This window comes from Prionailurus viverrinus, chromosome B3 (assembly GCF_022837055.1).
Source record: "Prionailurus viverrinus isolate Anna chromosome B3, UM_Priviv_1.0, whole genome shotgun sequence".
NCBI classification, from domain to species: Eukaryota; Metazoa; Chordata; class Mammalia; order Carnivora; family Felidae; genus Prionailurus; species Prionailurus viverrinus.
Genome location: NC_062566.1, coordinates 43,370,279 through 43,388,304, shown reverse-complemented (window position 1 = coordinate 43,388,304; position 18,026 = coordinate 43,370,279). Strand labels below are relative to the sequence as shown.

The window sequence follows — 18,026 nt, the reverse complement described above, 5'->3', positions numbered from 1 at the left end:
GTGCAAGGAGAAGAGAGTCAATTTGTCCAGGGAACTTAAGCAATCTGGTATTTGGAGTAATTCGGTATAATATCCAGTACATAAAAAATAAAAATGAAGCACAAGGACTGCTGAGAAATCTAAATGCTCTTTCCCCAACTCATATAACAGATACCTACTCTTTCCTCTACCACAGAGGCTAAAGGTTAACTTTATGAACTAAAGAGAATCTAGACTTGTGAACACCAGGAATGGCAAAGGGCAGCCATGAGGTACTGGGAGAAAACAGAAAAATTTAGTCAAATTCCATAAACTGAATAAAGGTCCCTACAGTTCTCCCTGACTAGCTCCCAAAATGCTAGCAGCTGGAGGGATCACTCTTCACTCTACTACCAACATCTGGAATCTAGAAGGTTCTTCTTTGGAGAAAATTATTAGATTCAAGACAGACAAGGTTTCCTATAATGACTTTGAAAGCATCTTCCTCAGCAAAGAATTAGTTCATCAGCATCTGATTTTCCTATGGGAAGTCTGAACAATTCCCATACAGACTATGCAGACTGTATAGACCACTAATCCAGAAGAATTAACTAACCTTCATATTATAATACATGTCAACAGTTCTCCAAGTGTGTTTCACAGATACCTTGGGCCTCCAAGACACTTTCAGGAGGCAGGTGAAGTTAAAACTCTTGGTACAAAAGCAGTAGTGAGTAATATGCTGGCATCTCAACATCAATCAAGGCAGTGGCATCAACCCAAAACTACACTAGAAGTCACTAAATAATTCTTCACTGGCAAACACCAGCAGCAACACTCACTTTATTAAATATCAATCTCTGAGTTCATGTCTTTTGAATATTCTATGTGATAAAACAGAAGAATGCATAAAGCACTGCTATTGTATACTGAAAACACTTGGGTCTGAGACTGAGTTGCAAGTTGAATTTAGGCATATTTTTTTCATAGAATATCATTTTTGTTTTAAAGGATGACTGTCAAACTGAATATTGAAACTTGGTTATTTAGGAGATATTTTCTTAAAATTGACAAAGTAAGCCTGTCATATCAAAGAAACAACTGACAGTGTTTATTGCCATAATAAAATTAAACAAAAATTAAATTTTAGGAAAACTTGCATTCGCCATTGATTAGATTAATGGCTAATAATGAATGTGCTTACTTGGAATTATACATAAAACATGTCAACACTTGCAAGATCTATGTAACACAGTGAACCATTATTTCCAAATGATTAATCTATGATGCTATAAAATCATTTATGAATGATTCAATCAAAGTGTAAGACAGACCAATAGATTTTAATGCAACAAAGCATAAAATAGTTCAGTGATATGGAATCAAATCCTGCACTGCAAAAAACCTTTAAGAAAACTTCCACTTGTCTACTTTTTAAAAATTAATTAATTAATTTTCAATTAAAAAATGTTTTATTTATTTTTGAGACAGAGAAAGAGAGAGCATGAGCAGGGGAGGGGCAGAGAGAGAGCGAGACACAGAATCTGAAGCAGGCTCCAGGCTCTGAGCTGTCAGCACAGAGCCCGATGAGGGGCTCGAACTCACAAACCGTGAGATCATGACCTGAGACGAAGTCGGACGCTCAACCGACTGAGCCCCCCAGGAACCCCAAAATGTATTTATTTTTTAATTTACATCCAAGTTAGTTAGCATTAAGTGCAACGATGATTTCAGGAGATTTCTTATTGCACCTTACCCATTTAGCCCATCCCCCCCTCCAGCAATCCTCTGTTTGTTCTCAGTATTTAAGAGTCTCTTATATTTTGTCCCCCTCCTTCTTTTATACTATTTTTGCTTCCCTTCCCTTATGTTCATCTGTTTTGTACTTAAAGTCCTCATATGAGTGAAGTCATATGATATTTGTCTTTCTCTGACTGATTTCGCTTAGCATAATACCCTCTAGTTCCATCCATGTAGTTGCAAATGGCAAAATTTTGTTCTTTTTGATTGCTGAGTAATACTCCACTGTATGTATGTATGTATGTATGTATGTGTGTGTATGTATATATATATCACATCTTTATCCATTCATCCATCGATGGACATTTGGGCTCTTTCCATATTTTGGCTATTGTTGATAGTGCTACTATAAACATTGGGGTGCATGTGCCCCCTTCAAAACAGCATACCCGCATCCCTTGGATAAATACATAAATCTAACAAAGATAAATCTATACACTGAAAGCTACAGAAAGCTTATGAAAGAAATTGAAGAAGACGCAAAAATTTGGAAAAATATTCCATGCTTCTGGATAGAGGAACAAATATTGTTAAAATGTCAATACTACCCAAAGCAGTTTACATATTCAATGCAATACTACTTGTCTACTTTTGATGAGTATCAAAAAAAAAAAAATCACAATTATTTTAAAAGATTATTGAAGTACTGGCTAGGGCTGGACATTCCTCATATATTTCATCCACAATAACAAGTCATAACAGACTGAATGCAGAAACATGAAAATCTAGCTTTATTCTATTTAACCAGACATTAGTTATGCAAAAGTATAAAACAATACCAAGTCTTCTAACTAAATATCTCATGTTTCAGAAAATAGTTATTTTTCAGAAAAGTGTTATTTATATGTTACTATATGTGAATATATAGTAGGTTTATTAGTTTTGTTTTTAAGTTACATTTTACAACTCCTATTTTTAATTTCTAATATGGCAAATCCAATACTTTTTGAAAGTACTAAGGGATGTATGTAAATATTACCCCCTGGAGTTCTTCAGTGCACAACCTGTATGACCATATGAGGCAGCCCTGTCCCTATTCATAAACAAGTTTTCAAAGAACTTTGTAGTGCTTTACTCTTTAGTGTGTATGGGCAGACAAGGATCACCACACAATTGAAGATACCCTTTAATGTCAGAAATCCCAAAACAAATAGAAAAGGAATAAAGAGAGGAGATACGAGACATCAGAGACATTGCTGGGAACAAAAGAAAAAATATATAATTTATATTTAGTATCCCCAAAGAAGTATCAGATGTTATTACATCCATTAAACAAGAACAAAAATTATGAAGAGAACTGAAAAAAAATATTAAAGAGCTCTTCAAAAATAAATACATGACAACTAAAATAATGTGTTAAGTACAGTAAATGTTTTTAAAAAGACTGTATAAAAAAAGAAAGATGGAAGGCAAGAAAGAAAATACCATACAATTAGAGGAGTTAAAGTAGGAAATCAGTGTCACATCAATAGGAGTTGAGAGAGAGAAAAAGAGAAAGAGAATGAACAAAGAAAAGTGAAAATTTACCAAATAAATAATACAAGAAAACTTTCCCAAACATATACATCCAAATTACAAAGGTTTATCAAATGCCTACCATAATGAATGGAAAACGGATGACTGGTGAACATATTATGAAATTTCAAAGCACTAAAGATAATCATTAAAGTTTCCAGAAAGAACAAAATAACCAAAATGCAATGAAACTGGAGCAAGAATGGCATCAGACTTATCAAAAACAATACTTTCAAAATTACATGGGAAAAATGATTTCTATGTACTTCAGCCAAACTACTACCATTTACGTAAATAAAATTTTAAATATGCAAGGAGTGAAAAAAGATGCACCCCTTCTGAGGACGGTGTTATAGAACATGTTTCATCAAAGTAGGAAGTAAACCAAAAAGGAAAAAAAAAGGAACTCAGAGTTCAGGAAATAGGACATCCAACATAACAAAGTGGCAAAGCAAAATCTTGATACAACAAACTATGCAACCAGACCCAGAGAGCAACTAGTTTACACTGAAGGAGATCTAAGGAGATATACAGACTCTCCAACAATTTCTTGTGATGTGTGTGAACATTTGGAAAAAATACTTCCAAACATTAGACAAATAAATCACATTTTTTAAAAAACAGCATTAAGTGTATAGAAAAACAAATGAGTAAAGATATATATTGTTTAACTCCATAAAAGTAAAAGGAAAGGATATAATAAAGGAAAAGAAATCATAGTACTTCCTGGATCAGCACACATAATGGTCTCAAAAGCTGTGATGTAACTATGCTGAGATCAGTGCTATGCCAAGCCATACTGGAACCTGAAGTAAAAGAAAAAACACATACCCCTATATACACGTTTTTTGTTTTTTGTGTGTGTGTGATAAAATACACATAAAACTTACCATCATAAACACTTTTAAGGGTACAGTTCAATGATACTAAATACATTCATGCTGTTGTGCAACTATCAACACCACCCATCCCCATACCTTTATCTTGTAAAACTAAAACTTGATACCTATTAAACATTAACTCCACATTCTCCTCTTCCCCGCAGCCCCTAACCACCACTACACTCTCCATCTTTATAATTTTGACTATTCTAAGTACTTTACAAAGGGGAATCATATTGTATTTATCTTTTTGTGACTGATTTAATTCATTTAGCATAATGCATTCAAGGATCATCCATGTTGTAGCATATTGAAAAATTTGTTTCCATTTCAGAGCTGAATAATATTCTGCTGTATGTATATATCACATTTTGCCTACCCATTCATCTATAAACGGATACTTGGTTTACTTCCGTATTTTAGCTACTGAGAATAATGTTATACGAAAATTGGTATACAGACTAATTGAATTAGTCTCTGCTTTCAATTCTTTTGAGTACACTCAGAAGTGGAACTGCTAGATCATACATATTTTTTCTTTTGAGAAATTGCCATACTGGTTGTATCATTTTACAATCCCATCAACAGCACACAAGGGTTCCATTTTCTCTACATTGTCATCAACACTTGTTTTTGTTGTTGTTGTGTTGTTTTTAGTAATAGTCATCCTAACAGGTATAAGCTGATATTTCATCATAGCTTTGATTTGTGTTTCTCTAATAATTAGTGTTGCATATCTTTTCTATTTATATATCTATCTTCTTTGTGGAAAAGTCTGTTCTAGTCTTACCCATTTTTTTAATTGGGTTGTTTTTTGTCATTAAGTTTTAGGAGTTCTCTGAATATTCTGGATCAGACATATGATTGGCAAATATTTCCTGTCTTTTGTGGGTTGCCTTTTTATTCTGTGGATACTGTACTGATGTACAAAATTTTTAAATTTTTAGGAAGACCAATTTGTGTATTTTTTTCTTGACTGTGTGGTTTGGTGTGATAACTAAGAAATTATTGCCAAATACAATGTCATAAAACTTCTATCCTATTTTCTTCCAAGAATGTTATTGTTTTCAGTCTTACATTAAGGTTCTTGATCCAATTTGAGTTAATGCTTGTATATGGTGTTAGGTAAGGGTCCAACCTCATTCTTTTGCATGTGAATATCCAGTTTTACCAGCACCATTTATTGAAAAGACTGTCCTTTCCCCACTGATCATGGCTACCTTGTAAAAAATTATTTGACTACATATATGAGGCCTATTTCTAGGCTTTTTATTCTAGTCCACTGGTCTATGTGTCTGTCTTTATGCCAATACCACACTGTTTTGATTTCTGTAGCTTTGCTGTAAGTTCTGAAATCCGTGTAAGTCCTCCAGTTTTGCTCTTCTTTTTCAAAATTGTTTTAGCTATTTGAGGTCCCATATAAATTTTAGGATGGGAAAAAGTTAAAAACTGTCTTTGGGACTTTTGCAGGGATTGCAATAAATTGGTGCATTGCTTTGGGTGGTATGGACATTTTAACAATATTAAGTCTTCCAATCTGTGAACATGGGTTGTGTTTCCATTTATTTATGTTTTCTTTAAAATCTTTCAGTAAGGATTTTTAGTCTTATTTTACAAATCTTTCATCCTTTTGGTTAATTCCTAACTATTTCATCCTTTTTGATGCTATTGTAAAGTAGAATTCTGTTGGTAATTTCCTTTTCAGACTTTTAGTGTATAGAAATGCAACCGATTTTTGTCTGTTGACTTTGTATCCTCCTACTTGGCTTAGTTTCTTTTAGTTTTTTTAATGTTTATTTATTTTTGAGAGAGAGAGAGAGACACAGCACAAGCAGGAGAGGCACAGAGAGGGAGACACAGAATCCAAAGCAGGCTCCTGGCTCTGAGCTGTCAGCACTGAGCCCGATGCAGAGCTCGAAATCACAAGCCATGAGATCATGACCTGAGCTAAAGTTACCCTTCAGCCTGAGCCACCAAGGCACCCCCATTTATTAGTTCGAACAGGGTTTTTGTTTTGTTATTTGTTTTTTGGTGGACTCTTCAGGGTTTCTACATAAACAGGATAATTTTACTTCCTTTTCTCCAATTTGGTTGCCTTTTCTTTTTCTTGACTAATTTCTATTTCTGGGCAGAACTAAATCTAGCTCTAAATGTCTGCTAAATCTAGTTAGCTTTTTAAGTTCTCTAGTTCCTTACTTACGTCTTATTGTTCTATCCATTATTTTAAGTGGGGTATTGAAGACTCTATTATTGTAGAACAGTCAATTCTTCCCTTCAATTCTGTTAGTTTTGCTACATATATTTTGGTGAATTGTCATTAGGTACATAAATATTTATAATTGTTGTATCTTCTTGTTGTATTGAACCTTTTATTAATACATAATGTCCTTCTTTATTTCTTGTAAACTTTTTTCATTTAGTCTATTTTGTCTGGTATTAGTAAAGATACCCGTGCTCTCTTTTAGTAATTATTTGCATGTAATACCCTTTTTATCCTTTCATTTAACTTGTCTTTAGATCTCATATGAGTCTCCTGTAGACTGCATGCTCTTGGGTCATGTGTTATTATCCATTCTGCCAACATTTGTCTTATGATTACGGTTTAATCCATTTACATTTAAATTAATTACTGATAAGGAGGGAGGTATAACTGTCATTGTGTTACTTGCTTTCTGTATGCCTTATAACTGCTTTGGCACTCATTTCCTCCACTACTGACTTTGTGTTTAGCTGACTGTGCTGAAATGTTTAAATTCCTTTCTCGGGGCACCTGGGTGGCTCAGTCGGTTGGGCGTCCAACTTAGGCCCAGGTCATGATCTCACAGTTCATGGGTTTGAGCCTCACATCAGGCTCTGTGCTGACAGCTCAGAGCCTACAGCGTGCTTTGAATTCTGTGTCTCCCTCTCTCTCTGCCCCTTCCATACTCATGCTCTGCTCTGTTTCTCAAAAATAAAAATTGAGGGGCGCCTGGGTGGCTCAGTCGGTTGAGCGTCCGACTTGGCTCAGGTCATGATCTCGCGGTCTGTGAGTTCAAGCCCCACATCGGGCTCTGTGCTGACAGCTCAGAGCCTGGAGCCGGTTTCAGATTCTGTGTCTCCCGCTCTCTCTGCCCCTCCCCTGCTCACTCTCTGTCTCTCTCTCTCTGTCAAAAATAAACAAAAAAAAATAATAATTTGAAAAAAATTAAAATAAATAAATTCCTTTCTCATTTCCTTTGTGTATAGTTATTTGTGTGTGTGTATGTGTGCTTACCATGGGAATTACATTTAACATTCTAAGATTGTCACCCTCTAATTTGATTTTATACCAGCTTAACTTCAATAACATACAAAAACTCTGTGCTCCTTTACAGCTCCATTTCCCTCTCTGCCCCCCTTGTCCCATGCTTTTTGGCTGTTGTAACAAAATCACATCTTTATAAACTGTGTACCCAGACATAAACTAATAATTATTTTAAATGTGCTTAAGTCACATAGAAAACAAATTTGGAGTTAGAAACCAAAGTTACAGTAATACTAGCATATACACTAATATTTTTTTTTAATGAATTTATCTCTTAATTCACATAGAAAACAAAAAACAATTACAAAGTATTGTTACAATACTATTAGTTTTTATAATTCCCCATGTACTTACCTTTATTTAGATATTTATTTCTCTGCACATCCTTGAGTTACCACGTAGTGTCCTTCAATCTCACCTTACAACGACTCCCTTGAGCATTTCTTGCAGGACAGATGTAGCTGCCACAAACTCTTTTAGGTTTTATGTCAGAATATCTCACTTTTGAAGGATAGTTTTAATGGATATAAAATTATCGACTGAGTTTTTTTCTTTTAGCACTATGAATACATTGGTCCACAGCCTTTTGGCCTCCAAAGTTTCTGATGAGAAATCTTTTGATAATCTTTGTGGGTCCCCTAGATGTGATGATTTGCTTTTCTCTTGCTTTCAAGATTCTTTGTCCTTTGAGAGTTTGATTATAATGTGTCCTCAGTGTGGGTCTCTTTGAGTTCATCTTACTTGGAATTCACTGTGCTTCCTGATGTTTACATTCATGTGTTTCATCAAATTTGGGAAGTTTTTTTTATCATTATTCCTTCAAATATTCTCTCTTTGTTTCTGTCAAATGTTCTCTGGAACTCCCATGATATGTATATTTGTCTGCATAATGGTGGGCACCAGCTGCCTCAGGCTCTGTTCACTTTTCCTCAATATGTTTCCTTTCTGTTCCTCAAACTCAATACTTTCCATGTCCTGTCTTCCAAGTTTTCTGATTCTTTCTTCTGTCTGCTCAGATCTGCTTTTGAATCCCTCTAGTGAACTTTTCACATTCAGTTAATGAACTTTTCAGCCCCAGAATGTATTTTTACCTTTTCAGGTTTTCACTCTAACATTTTGTTAACATACTGTTTCCTTGACTTTCCCCACATTCCTTCTGTTCTTTGGGCATCTTTAAAATAGTTGTTTCAAAGTCTTTGTCTAGGATATCTGCCATTACGTCTTTTTCAGGACCAGTTTCTATTGACTTTTTTCCTCTGAATGGGCCCTCTGAATGGGCCATACTTGCCTATTTCTATGTATGCCTTGTAATTTTTTTTTTATTGTACAATGAACATTTGAAACTAATAATGTAGTAACTTTGGAAATCAGATTCTCCCCCTTCCCAGTCTCTGATGTTTTTGCTATTGTTTTTGTTTCTTTTGATTGTTGTAGGCTGTCTCTGTTCCAGGATCAACATGAGATGTAAACTTAAGGTCTTCTTAGGTCTATGTTGAGCCTTTCTCCGGGCATGTACAATCACTTTCTAATTTTACCCATATATGTGATTGTTTTTGAATGTCCTAATCTTTAATGTCAGGCTCCTGAATGGGGAAAAAGCAAAAAACTAAGGGGGGAAAAAGGGCACTGTACCTTTAAATCCCCTGGAAGTCACATCAGTTATAAGGGGAGGGGCTTGCAACAATGAGGAGAGGTTTTAACAACAATGTGCCCACTTCTGTGCAATGCTGTGATAAGAAGTATCAATCAGTGATAACAGCACAGCTCCTCAATATTTGGAGGGCGGTATCTTTTTTGGCCACTCTGGTCTCATAAGCTTTGCGCAAGCTGTTCTAGGTACATGTGCACAGCTGCTTGCTATGTGGCTGAGGGTGGGGGGGGGTGGTAACTGCGACTGTGTTGAATGCTTAAATTAACCAATAGTAATTACAATTTACCAACCAAGTCTTCCCCTGGAAGTTGCAGGCATTCAACAGACTCAGGAATTGCAAAATACAGACATATTCATTTTATTACATGCATTTCACAGATATGCATTTTATTTTACAAATTAAAGATTTATGGCAGCTGTGGCATAATCCAAGCCTGGATGACAGTATATCTGTTTACTACAGATATGAATCTATGTTTTGAGCCCACTGTTGCAACCTACTGTTCAGGAAAAAAAGATTCCTTTCAAAATGTTACTGCTCATTGACAAGACACCCAGTCACCCAAGAGCTCTAATGGAGATGTACAATAAGATTAATGATGTTTTTCATGCTTGCTAACACAGCATTGATCCTACAGTCATGGACCAAAGAGTAATTTCAAATTTCAAGTCTTATTATTTAAGAAATACATTTCATAAGGTTATTGCTGCCATAGATAGTGATTCCTCTGATGGATCTATGCAAAGTCAACTGAAAACTTTTTGGAAAGAATTCATCAGTCTAGATGCCATTAAGAACATTCATGATTCATAGGAAGAGTTCAAAACATCAACATGAACTGGAGTTTGGAAGAAGTTGATTCCAACCCTGACAGCTGACTGAGGGGTTTAAGACTTCAGTGGAAGAAGTAACTGCAGATGTAGTGGAAACAGCAAGAGAACTAGAGTTAGAAGTAGAGCCTGAAGATGTGACTGAATTGGTATAATCTCATGATAAAACTAATGGTTGAGGAGTTGGTTCTTATGGATGAACAAAAAAGTAGTTTCTTGAGATGGAATCTATTCCTGGTGAAGATGCTGTAAAGACTGTTGAAATGACAACAAAAGATTTAGAATATTACATAAACTTCATTGATAAAGCAGTGGCAGGGTTTGAGAGGAGTGACTCCAACTTTGAAAGAAGTTCTATTGATCAGTCGGTAGCCATTACAATTGAAGGAACACCCTTCACTCGCAAAAATATTATTACTTGCTGAAAGCTCTGATGATGGTTAGCATTGCTAACAATTTTAGAGGACCTGACTACAATTCCCAATTTTATAATTTATTGATATTGTAACAAACTATTCTACATGAAATTTTGATAGAACTTAAATTGTCAGGATATTTGAGAACAGAGTCAGTGGCTGCTTTGTGTAAATCAATGTAATTTATAGAAAATAATTTTTTTCTGGTTTTAAAAATTCTAAATTCTGAAGATACCTTAATTTTTCATATATATATTTCAAATATGAAGTTAGCACATTTATAATCTTAATGTCTATTTGATAAGCACTTTCTCTATAATTATAAATACCCTCAATCATTGATTCATGCATTTCTAATTTCTTTTCTTTTTGTCTAATTTTCAAATTCATGTGAATATTCACATTTCTTGCTTATGTTTTATATTCAATGAACACACTTGTCAAATTACTTTCTTTCATTTGTTGTTAGCAAAGGCACAAGCCTTTTATTAAGCATGCAGTTTTATTTATGGTGATTTTTCTGATTGTAGAGTTCTATTATATCTTGCCACTTTGTTCAAAATATCATACTGATAAGTTGTGTAAAAATCTGTAATATATTTGTATCAAGATGCTTTTGAGTTCAACATAATTTTGACATTTGATATTATATCTTTTCATACTTGATCAAAATCTTTAATTTGTATACAAAATATCTCAATTGCATTTAATCTTAATGCCTATCACATATCTGTATGTGATTTTAATTTGTATTTAGAATAGTCAAGAATATTCCATCTGCTTGTTGAATTAACCAACTCCCAAAATATATCCTTTCTACAATACTGAAAAAGATAATCATATTTGAATTCATAGATGCTGTACTATTATATCAAATCATGATTATGAGCTGAGCAAGGCACAAATTTGGCATAATTATTTTGGAGAAGAAATATTGGATTGTATACCCTTGTATACATCTGACATACCTGCTCCATTATCATATACCTGGCCAGGACAATTTTTATATAAATATGATCTCTTTTAACTTATTGATAATTTCATAAGCTAGACCATATTGAGTTTTTCTTTAAAATGAAAAGTTTTTTAAAGATATAATTGTCCAGTTTTTCCTTTTGTTTCAATCAAGTCAAATAAAACTCTCCTCTTTAAATGACATTATTCTTAATGTAAAAAATCAGGCACATTCATTCATAATGGAGTATATCTGGTTTCCAAAGAGCAAGGAAACATTTTGCTTTTTTTTATTCTTCATGGTATTCAGATTTAACATGATTTGCTAACAGCATTATACGTTTTTTAAAATTTTACTAGACAAATAAAGCATAGAAGCCTTTTAATGATTAGTTATATGATGAGGAGTTCCTGTAAGTTCAAGTGATTTATAAACATTCCAGCATTTGGACTTCCAAGAGTTTCCTATGCCCATCTAAGAAATAAATAATTTTTGCACAAAACATACATTTAAAATCACGGACACATATTTTAACACATTCCGTAAAGCATCATCTATTAAACTATCAGTGAATATATGTTTAAAAATACTTCCATTTTTAAGGGGAAGCTGGGTGGTTCAGTTGGTTAAGCATCTGACTCTTGGTTTTGGCTCAGGTCATGATCTCACAGGACATGAGATTGAGCCCCAGGTCAGGCTATGCAATGACGGGGTAGAGCATGTTTGGGATTTTCTCTCCCTCTCCCCTGCTCATATGTGTACTCTCTCTCTCTCTCTCTCTCTCATTCTCTCTTTAATAAATAAACTGAAAAAAATACTAACATTTTAAAAGCATCAAGATTAAACATGGAATTTTTGTGATCACAAATTCTTTTTCAAATTTTAGAAAAATTTGAAAGCATTTTTTTGGTTACAAAAATTTAATTCTGTTGTGAGACACCTGGGTAGCTCAGTCGGTTAAGCATGACTCTTGATTTCAGCTCAGGTCATGATCTCATGGTTTGTGAGATTGAGCCCTGCAGTGGGCCCTGTGCTGACAGCACAGAGCCTGCTTGGGATTCTCTCTCTCCCTCCCTGCACCTCCCTCACTCATGCTCTCACTCACTCTTTCAAAATAAATAAATAAACATTAAAAAGAAAAGAGAAAAAAAGATCCAACTTTTGAAAATTGTTGCTCATGATGTAAAACAGATACTCCAAAATCTGCATGTTGAATAGGCCCAGGCTCTATTAAAAGCATTTTGATTTTATTAGAAATATGTGGCGACAATGAAGAATTAATAAATTTATTTCAAAAGGCATCTTCTTATTTTCTTGATGATGCTTAAGAAATCTAGCTTCTGAGACTTCCAACATTTCATTTTCTTTATCTTTTCCTCGCATTTCAAAGAAAAGTCTTTATTTAACTCTGAATTTCATAGTAATTCTATTCTAATAGTATCAATCAACATTAAAGACTATAATTTTCAGCCACTGGAATATTGTGTTTTTCCACCCTAACTTGTTACAATGCCCTATAATTCTGATCAAGTTGTGTATGTGTTTTTCCCTATGCACCACTTGACTTTTTAGGTGCCATATTTGTTTTAAGAAATTTTTGGTATACATTTTAAATATATTTATTTTAATTAGTACATTCAGGTAAACATAACAAACATTTATTTAATCAATTTTTTAAATGTTTATTTATTTTTGAGAGAGAGACAGACTGGGAGTGGGGGAAGGGCAGAGAGAGGGGGACACAGAATCCGAAGCAGGCTGCAGGCTCTGAGCTGTCAGCACAGAGCCCAACGTGGGGCTCGAACTCACAAACCGTGAGATCATGACCTGAGCTGAAGTCGGATGCTTAACCAACTGAGCCACCCGGGCACCCCAACATTTAATTAATTTATATAAATTAAAATATATAACAACCAAATAGGTGTACATAAACATTCATATAAAAAATAGAAAAAGTTAATGATTACAAACAATAGAAAATTACATACCAGGAGAATCAGATAAAATGTCAAGACAGAGGAATTTATCCCAAATGAAAGAACAAGATAAGGTCACAGCCAGAGTTAAGTGAAAGAGCTATAAGTAACATGCCTGATGGAGAATTTAAAGCAACAATCATAATGATCACTCACTGGAATTGAGAAAATAGAAGACATCAGGATGACTCATACCACAGAGATAAAAAAGTTAAAAAAAACAATCAGAGATGTAGAGTGCAATTAATGACATTAGAAACAGGCTTGATGCAAGGAACAGCAGGCTGGAATAAGCAGAGGAACAAATTAGTGATATGGAAGACAAAATAATGGAAAAATAATGAAGCTGAACAAAAAAGAGAAAGAATTATGGAACATGAGAATAGACTTAGGGAACTCAGTGACTCCATAAACATAATAATATTCATATTATAGGAGTTCCAGAAGAAGGAAAGAGAGTGAAGGGGGCACAAAATTTATTTCAGGAAATGATAGCTGAAAACTTCCTTAATCTGGGAAAGAAATAGACATCCAGATCAAGGAGGCACAGAGAAATCCCATCAAAATCAACAAAAGCAGGCAACACCAACACATATTGTAACTACATTTGCAAAATACAGTGATAAAGAAAAAAAATCTTAAGAGCAGCAAGACAAAAGAAGTCCTTGACTTACAAGAGAAGACCCATAGGTTAGCTGGAGATTTCTCAACAGAAATTTGGCAAGCCAGAAGGAGTGGCATGATATATTCAAAGTGATAAATGGGAAAAATGTGCAGCCAAGAATACTCTATCCAGCAAGGCTATCATTCAGAATGGAAGGAGAGATAGAGTTTCCTAGGTAAACAAAAACTGAAGCAGTTCGTGACCACTAACATGGCCCCACAGCCCTGCAAGAAATATTAAAGGGGACTCTTTGAGTGGAAAGGAAAGACCAAAAATGACAAAGGCAAGAAAGGAACAGAGAAAATCTCCAGAAACAATAACAAAACAAGTAATAAATCAGGACTAAATACACAGTTACCATAATTACTCTGAATGTAAATGGACAAAATCCTCCAATCAAAAGACATAGTGTGTCAGAATGGATAAACAAGACCCATCCATATGCTGCCTGCGAGACTCATTTTAGACCTAAAGACACCTGCAAATTTAAAGTGAGAGGATGGAGAAACACTTATCACACAAATGGATGTCAAAAGGAAGCTGGAGTAGCAATACTTATATTGGATGAACAAGACTTCAAACCAAAGACTTTAACAAATGATGAAGAAGACACTACATCATAATAAAGTGGATAATCCAAAAAGGAGATCTAACAATTGTAAATATTAATGCACCCAACATGGAAGCATCCAAATATATAAAACAATTAATAACAAACTATAAAGGAACTAATTAATAATAATACAATAATAGTAGTAGACATAAACATCCCACTTACAACAATGGACAGGTCATGTAAGCAGAAAATCAACAAGGAAACAATGACTTTGAATGACACACTGGACCATATGGACTTAAGAGATATATTCACAACATTGCATCCTAAAGCAGAATACACATTCTTTTCAAGTGCACATGGGCAATTCTCTAAAACAGATCACAGACTAGATAACAAATCAGGCCTCAACAAGCACAAAAAGACTGAGATCATGTCATGCATATTTTCTGACCACAATGCTATGAAACTTGAAATCAACCACACGAAAAAATTTGGAAAGACCACAAATACATGGAAGTTAAACAACCTGTTACTAAACAACAAATGAGTCAACAAGGAAATCAAAGAAGAAATAAAAATAATACATGGGAAAAAATGAAAATGAAAACAATGGTCTAAAACCTTTGGGATGCAACAAAAGCTATGATAAGAGGGAAGTATATAGCAATAGAGACCTACCTTCAGAATCAAAAATACCTCAAATAAACAAACTAATATTACACCTAAAGGAGTTAGAAAAAGAAGAATAAATAAAGCCTAAAGCCAACAGAAAGAAGGAAATAATAAAGATTAGAGCAGAAATGATAAACTAAAAAAACAATACAATACATCAATGAAACCAGGAGCCAGTTCTTTGAAAAAAAATCAATAAAATTGATAAACCTCTAGCCAGACTTATCAAAAAGAAAAGAGAAAGGATCCAAATAAATAAAATCACAAATGAAAGAGGAGAAATAATAACCAACACCACAGAAATACAAACAATTATAAGAGAATATTATGAAAAACTATACACCAACAACTAGACAACCTGGAAGAAATGGATAAAGTCCTAGAAACATATAAACTACTAAAACTGAAACAGGAAGAAATAGAAAACTTGAACAGAACAATAACCAGGAAAGAAGTTGAATCAGTAATCAAAAAATTCCCAACAAACAAAAGTTCAGGACTCAATGGCTTCACAGGAGAATTCTACCAAACATTTAAAGAAGAGCTGATACCTACTGTGCTCAAACTATTCCAAAAAATGGGAAAGGAAGGAAAGCTTCCAAATCTATTGTATGAGGCCAGAATTACCCGGATAACAAATCCAGACAAAGACTCCACTAAAAAAGAGAGCTAAAGGCCAATACCCCGACAAACACGAATGCAAAAATTCTCAATAAAATACTAAAAAACTGAATCTAACAATACATTTAAAAACACATTCACCACGATCAAGGAGGATTTATTCCTGGATTGCAAGGTGGCTCAATATTTACAAATCAATCAATGTGATACATAATAATAATAATAATTATAAACATAATCATAATAAACTTCATATCAACATAAATTCCATATATGAAAAACACAACTAATATCATACTGAACAGGGAAAAACTGAGCTTTTCCTCTATAGTCAGGAATAAGACAGGGATGTTCACTCTCACCATTACTATTTAACAGTACTGGAAATCCTACACTCAGCAGATGACAAAAGGAAATAAAAGGCATCCAAATTAGCAAAAAAAAATTCAACCTTTCTTTATTTGCAGATGACATGATACTCTATATAGAGTATCCATATAGAAAATATACACTCTATACTCTATATAGAAAATCCATAAGACTACACTAAAAAATTGCTAGAACTGATACATGAATTCAGTAAAATTTCAGGATTAATGTGCAAAAATCTGTTGCATTTCCTTTTTTTAGTGTTTATTAATTAATTAATTAATTTATTTATTTATTTATTTTGAGAGAGAGCATGCGAGTGGAGGAGGAGCAGAGAGAGAGAGGGAGAGAGAGAATCCCAAGCAGGCTCCATGCTGACAGTGGGAGCTCAATCCCACAAACCATGAGATCATGACCTGAGCTGAAATCAAGAGTCAGATGCTTAACCCACGGAGCCACCCAGGCACCGCACACAGAAATCTGACGTGTTTCTATACATAACAATGAAACAGCACAAGGAGAAATTAAGGAATCAATCTCATTTACAATTGCACCCAAAATAATAACATACCTAGAAATAAAACTAACCAAAGAGGTGAAAAACCTGTCCTCTGAAAACTATAAAATGCTGATTAAAGAAACTGAAGATGACAAAAACACAAGGAGAGACATTCCATGCTCATGGATTGGAAGAACAAATACTGTTAAAATGTCAATACTACCCAAAGCAATCTACACATTTAGTGCAATCTCTAATAAAATACCAACAGCATTTTTCACAGAGCTAGAACAAACAATCCTAAAATTTGAATGGAACCACAAAAGATGCTGAATAGCCAAAGCAATCCTAAAAAGAAAAGCAAAGCTGTAAGCATCACAATTCCAGATTTCCAGTTATATTATAAAGCTGTAGTGACCAAGACAATATGGTACTGGCACAAAAACAAACACATAGATCAGTGGAATAGAACAGAGAACCCAGAAACGAACCCACAACTATATGGTTAATTAATCTTCAACAAAGCAGGAAAGAATAATCAATGGGAAAAAGTCCCTTCAACAAATGGTGCTGGAAAAACTGGACAGCAACATGGAAAAAAATGAACCTGGACAACTTTCTTAAGAAACACCATAAACAAAAATAAATTCAAAATGGATGAAAGACTTTATGTGATACAGGAAAAAATAAAAATTCTCATGAACACAGGCAGTAACCTCTTTGACATCAGCCTTAGCAACTTCTTTCTAGATTGATCTCCTGAGGCAAGGGAAACAAAAGCAAAAATAAACTACTGGGACTTCATCAAAATAAAAATCTTCTGTACAGCTAAGGAAACAATCAACAAAACTAAAAGACAACCTACAGAATGGGAGAAGATATTTTCAAATGACATAGCCAATAAAGGGTTAGGATCCAAAATCTATAAAGAACTTATAAAACTTAACACCCAAAAAACAAATCACCCAATTCAAAAATGAGCAGAAGACATGAATAAATATTTTTCCAAAGAAGACATACAGATGGCCAACAGACACATGAAAAGATGCTCAACCTCACTGATCATCAGGGAAATACAAAACAAAACTACAATGAGGTATCACTGCATATCTGTCAGAATGGCTAAAATCAACAACACAAGAAATGAGGTGTTAGAGAAGATGTGGCTTGCACTATTGACGAAAATGCAAACTGGTGCAACCACTGTGGAAAACAGTGTGGAGGTTTCTCAAAAAGTTAAAAACAGAACTACCCTACCATCCAGCAATTGCACTGCTAGGTATTTACCAAAGAATACAAAATACTAATTCAAAGGGATACATGTACCCCAATCTTGAGATTGGGGTTATTATCTACATTATCTACAATAGCCAAAT

The 18,026-nt window shown here is 34.2% G+C and overlaps 1 protein-coding gene across 6 annotated transcripts in view; it reads right to left on the bottom strand.

Moving 5' to 3' along the window:
- The window catches only part of ZNF280D (zinc finger protein 280D), a 144,951-nt gene that overhangs the window by 10,482 nt on the left and 116,443 nt on the right, over window positions 1-18,026 (bottom strand). The window contains exon 21 of one of the 6 annotated variants that reach the window (XM_047862345.1): window positions 7,782-10,174. The exons of the other annotated variants lie outside the window; for them this stretch is intronic. Within the exon in view, the coding sequence (XP_047718301.1) occupies window positions 10,148-10,174 (27 nt within the window). The 3' untranslated portion in view covers window positions 7,782-10,147. Of the gene's footprint in view, window positions 1-7,781; window positions 10,175-18,026 lie in introns of those variants that run through there. 6 annotated transcript variants of the gene reach the window in all.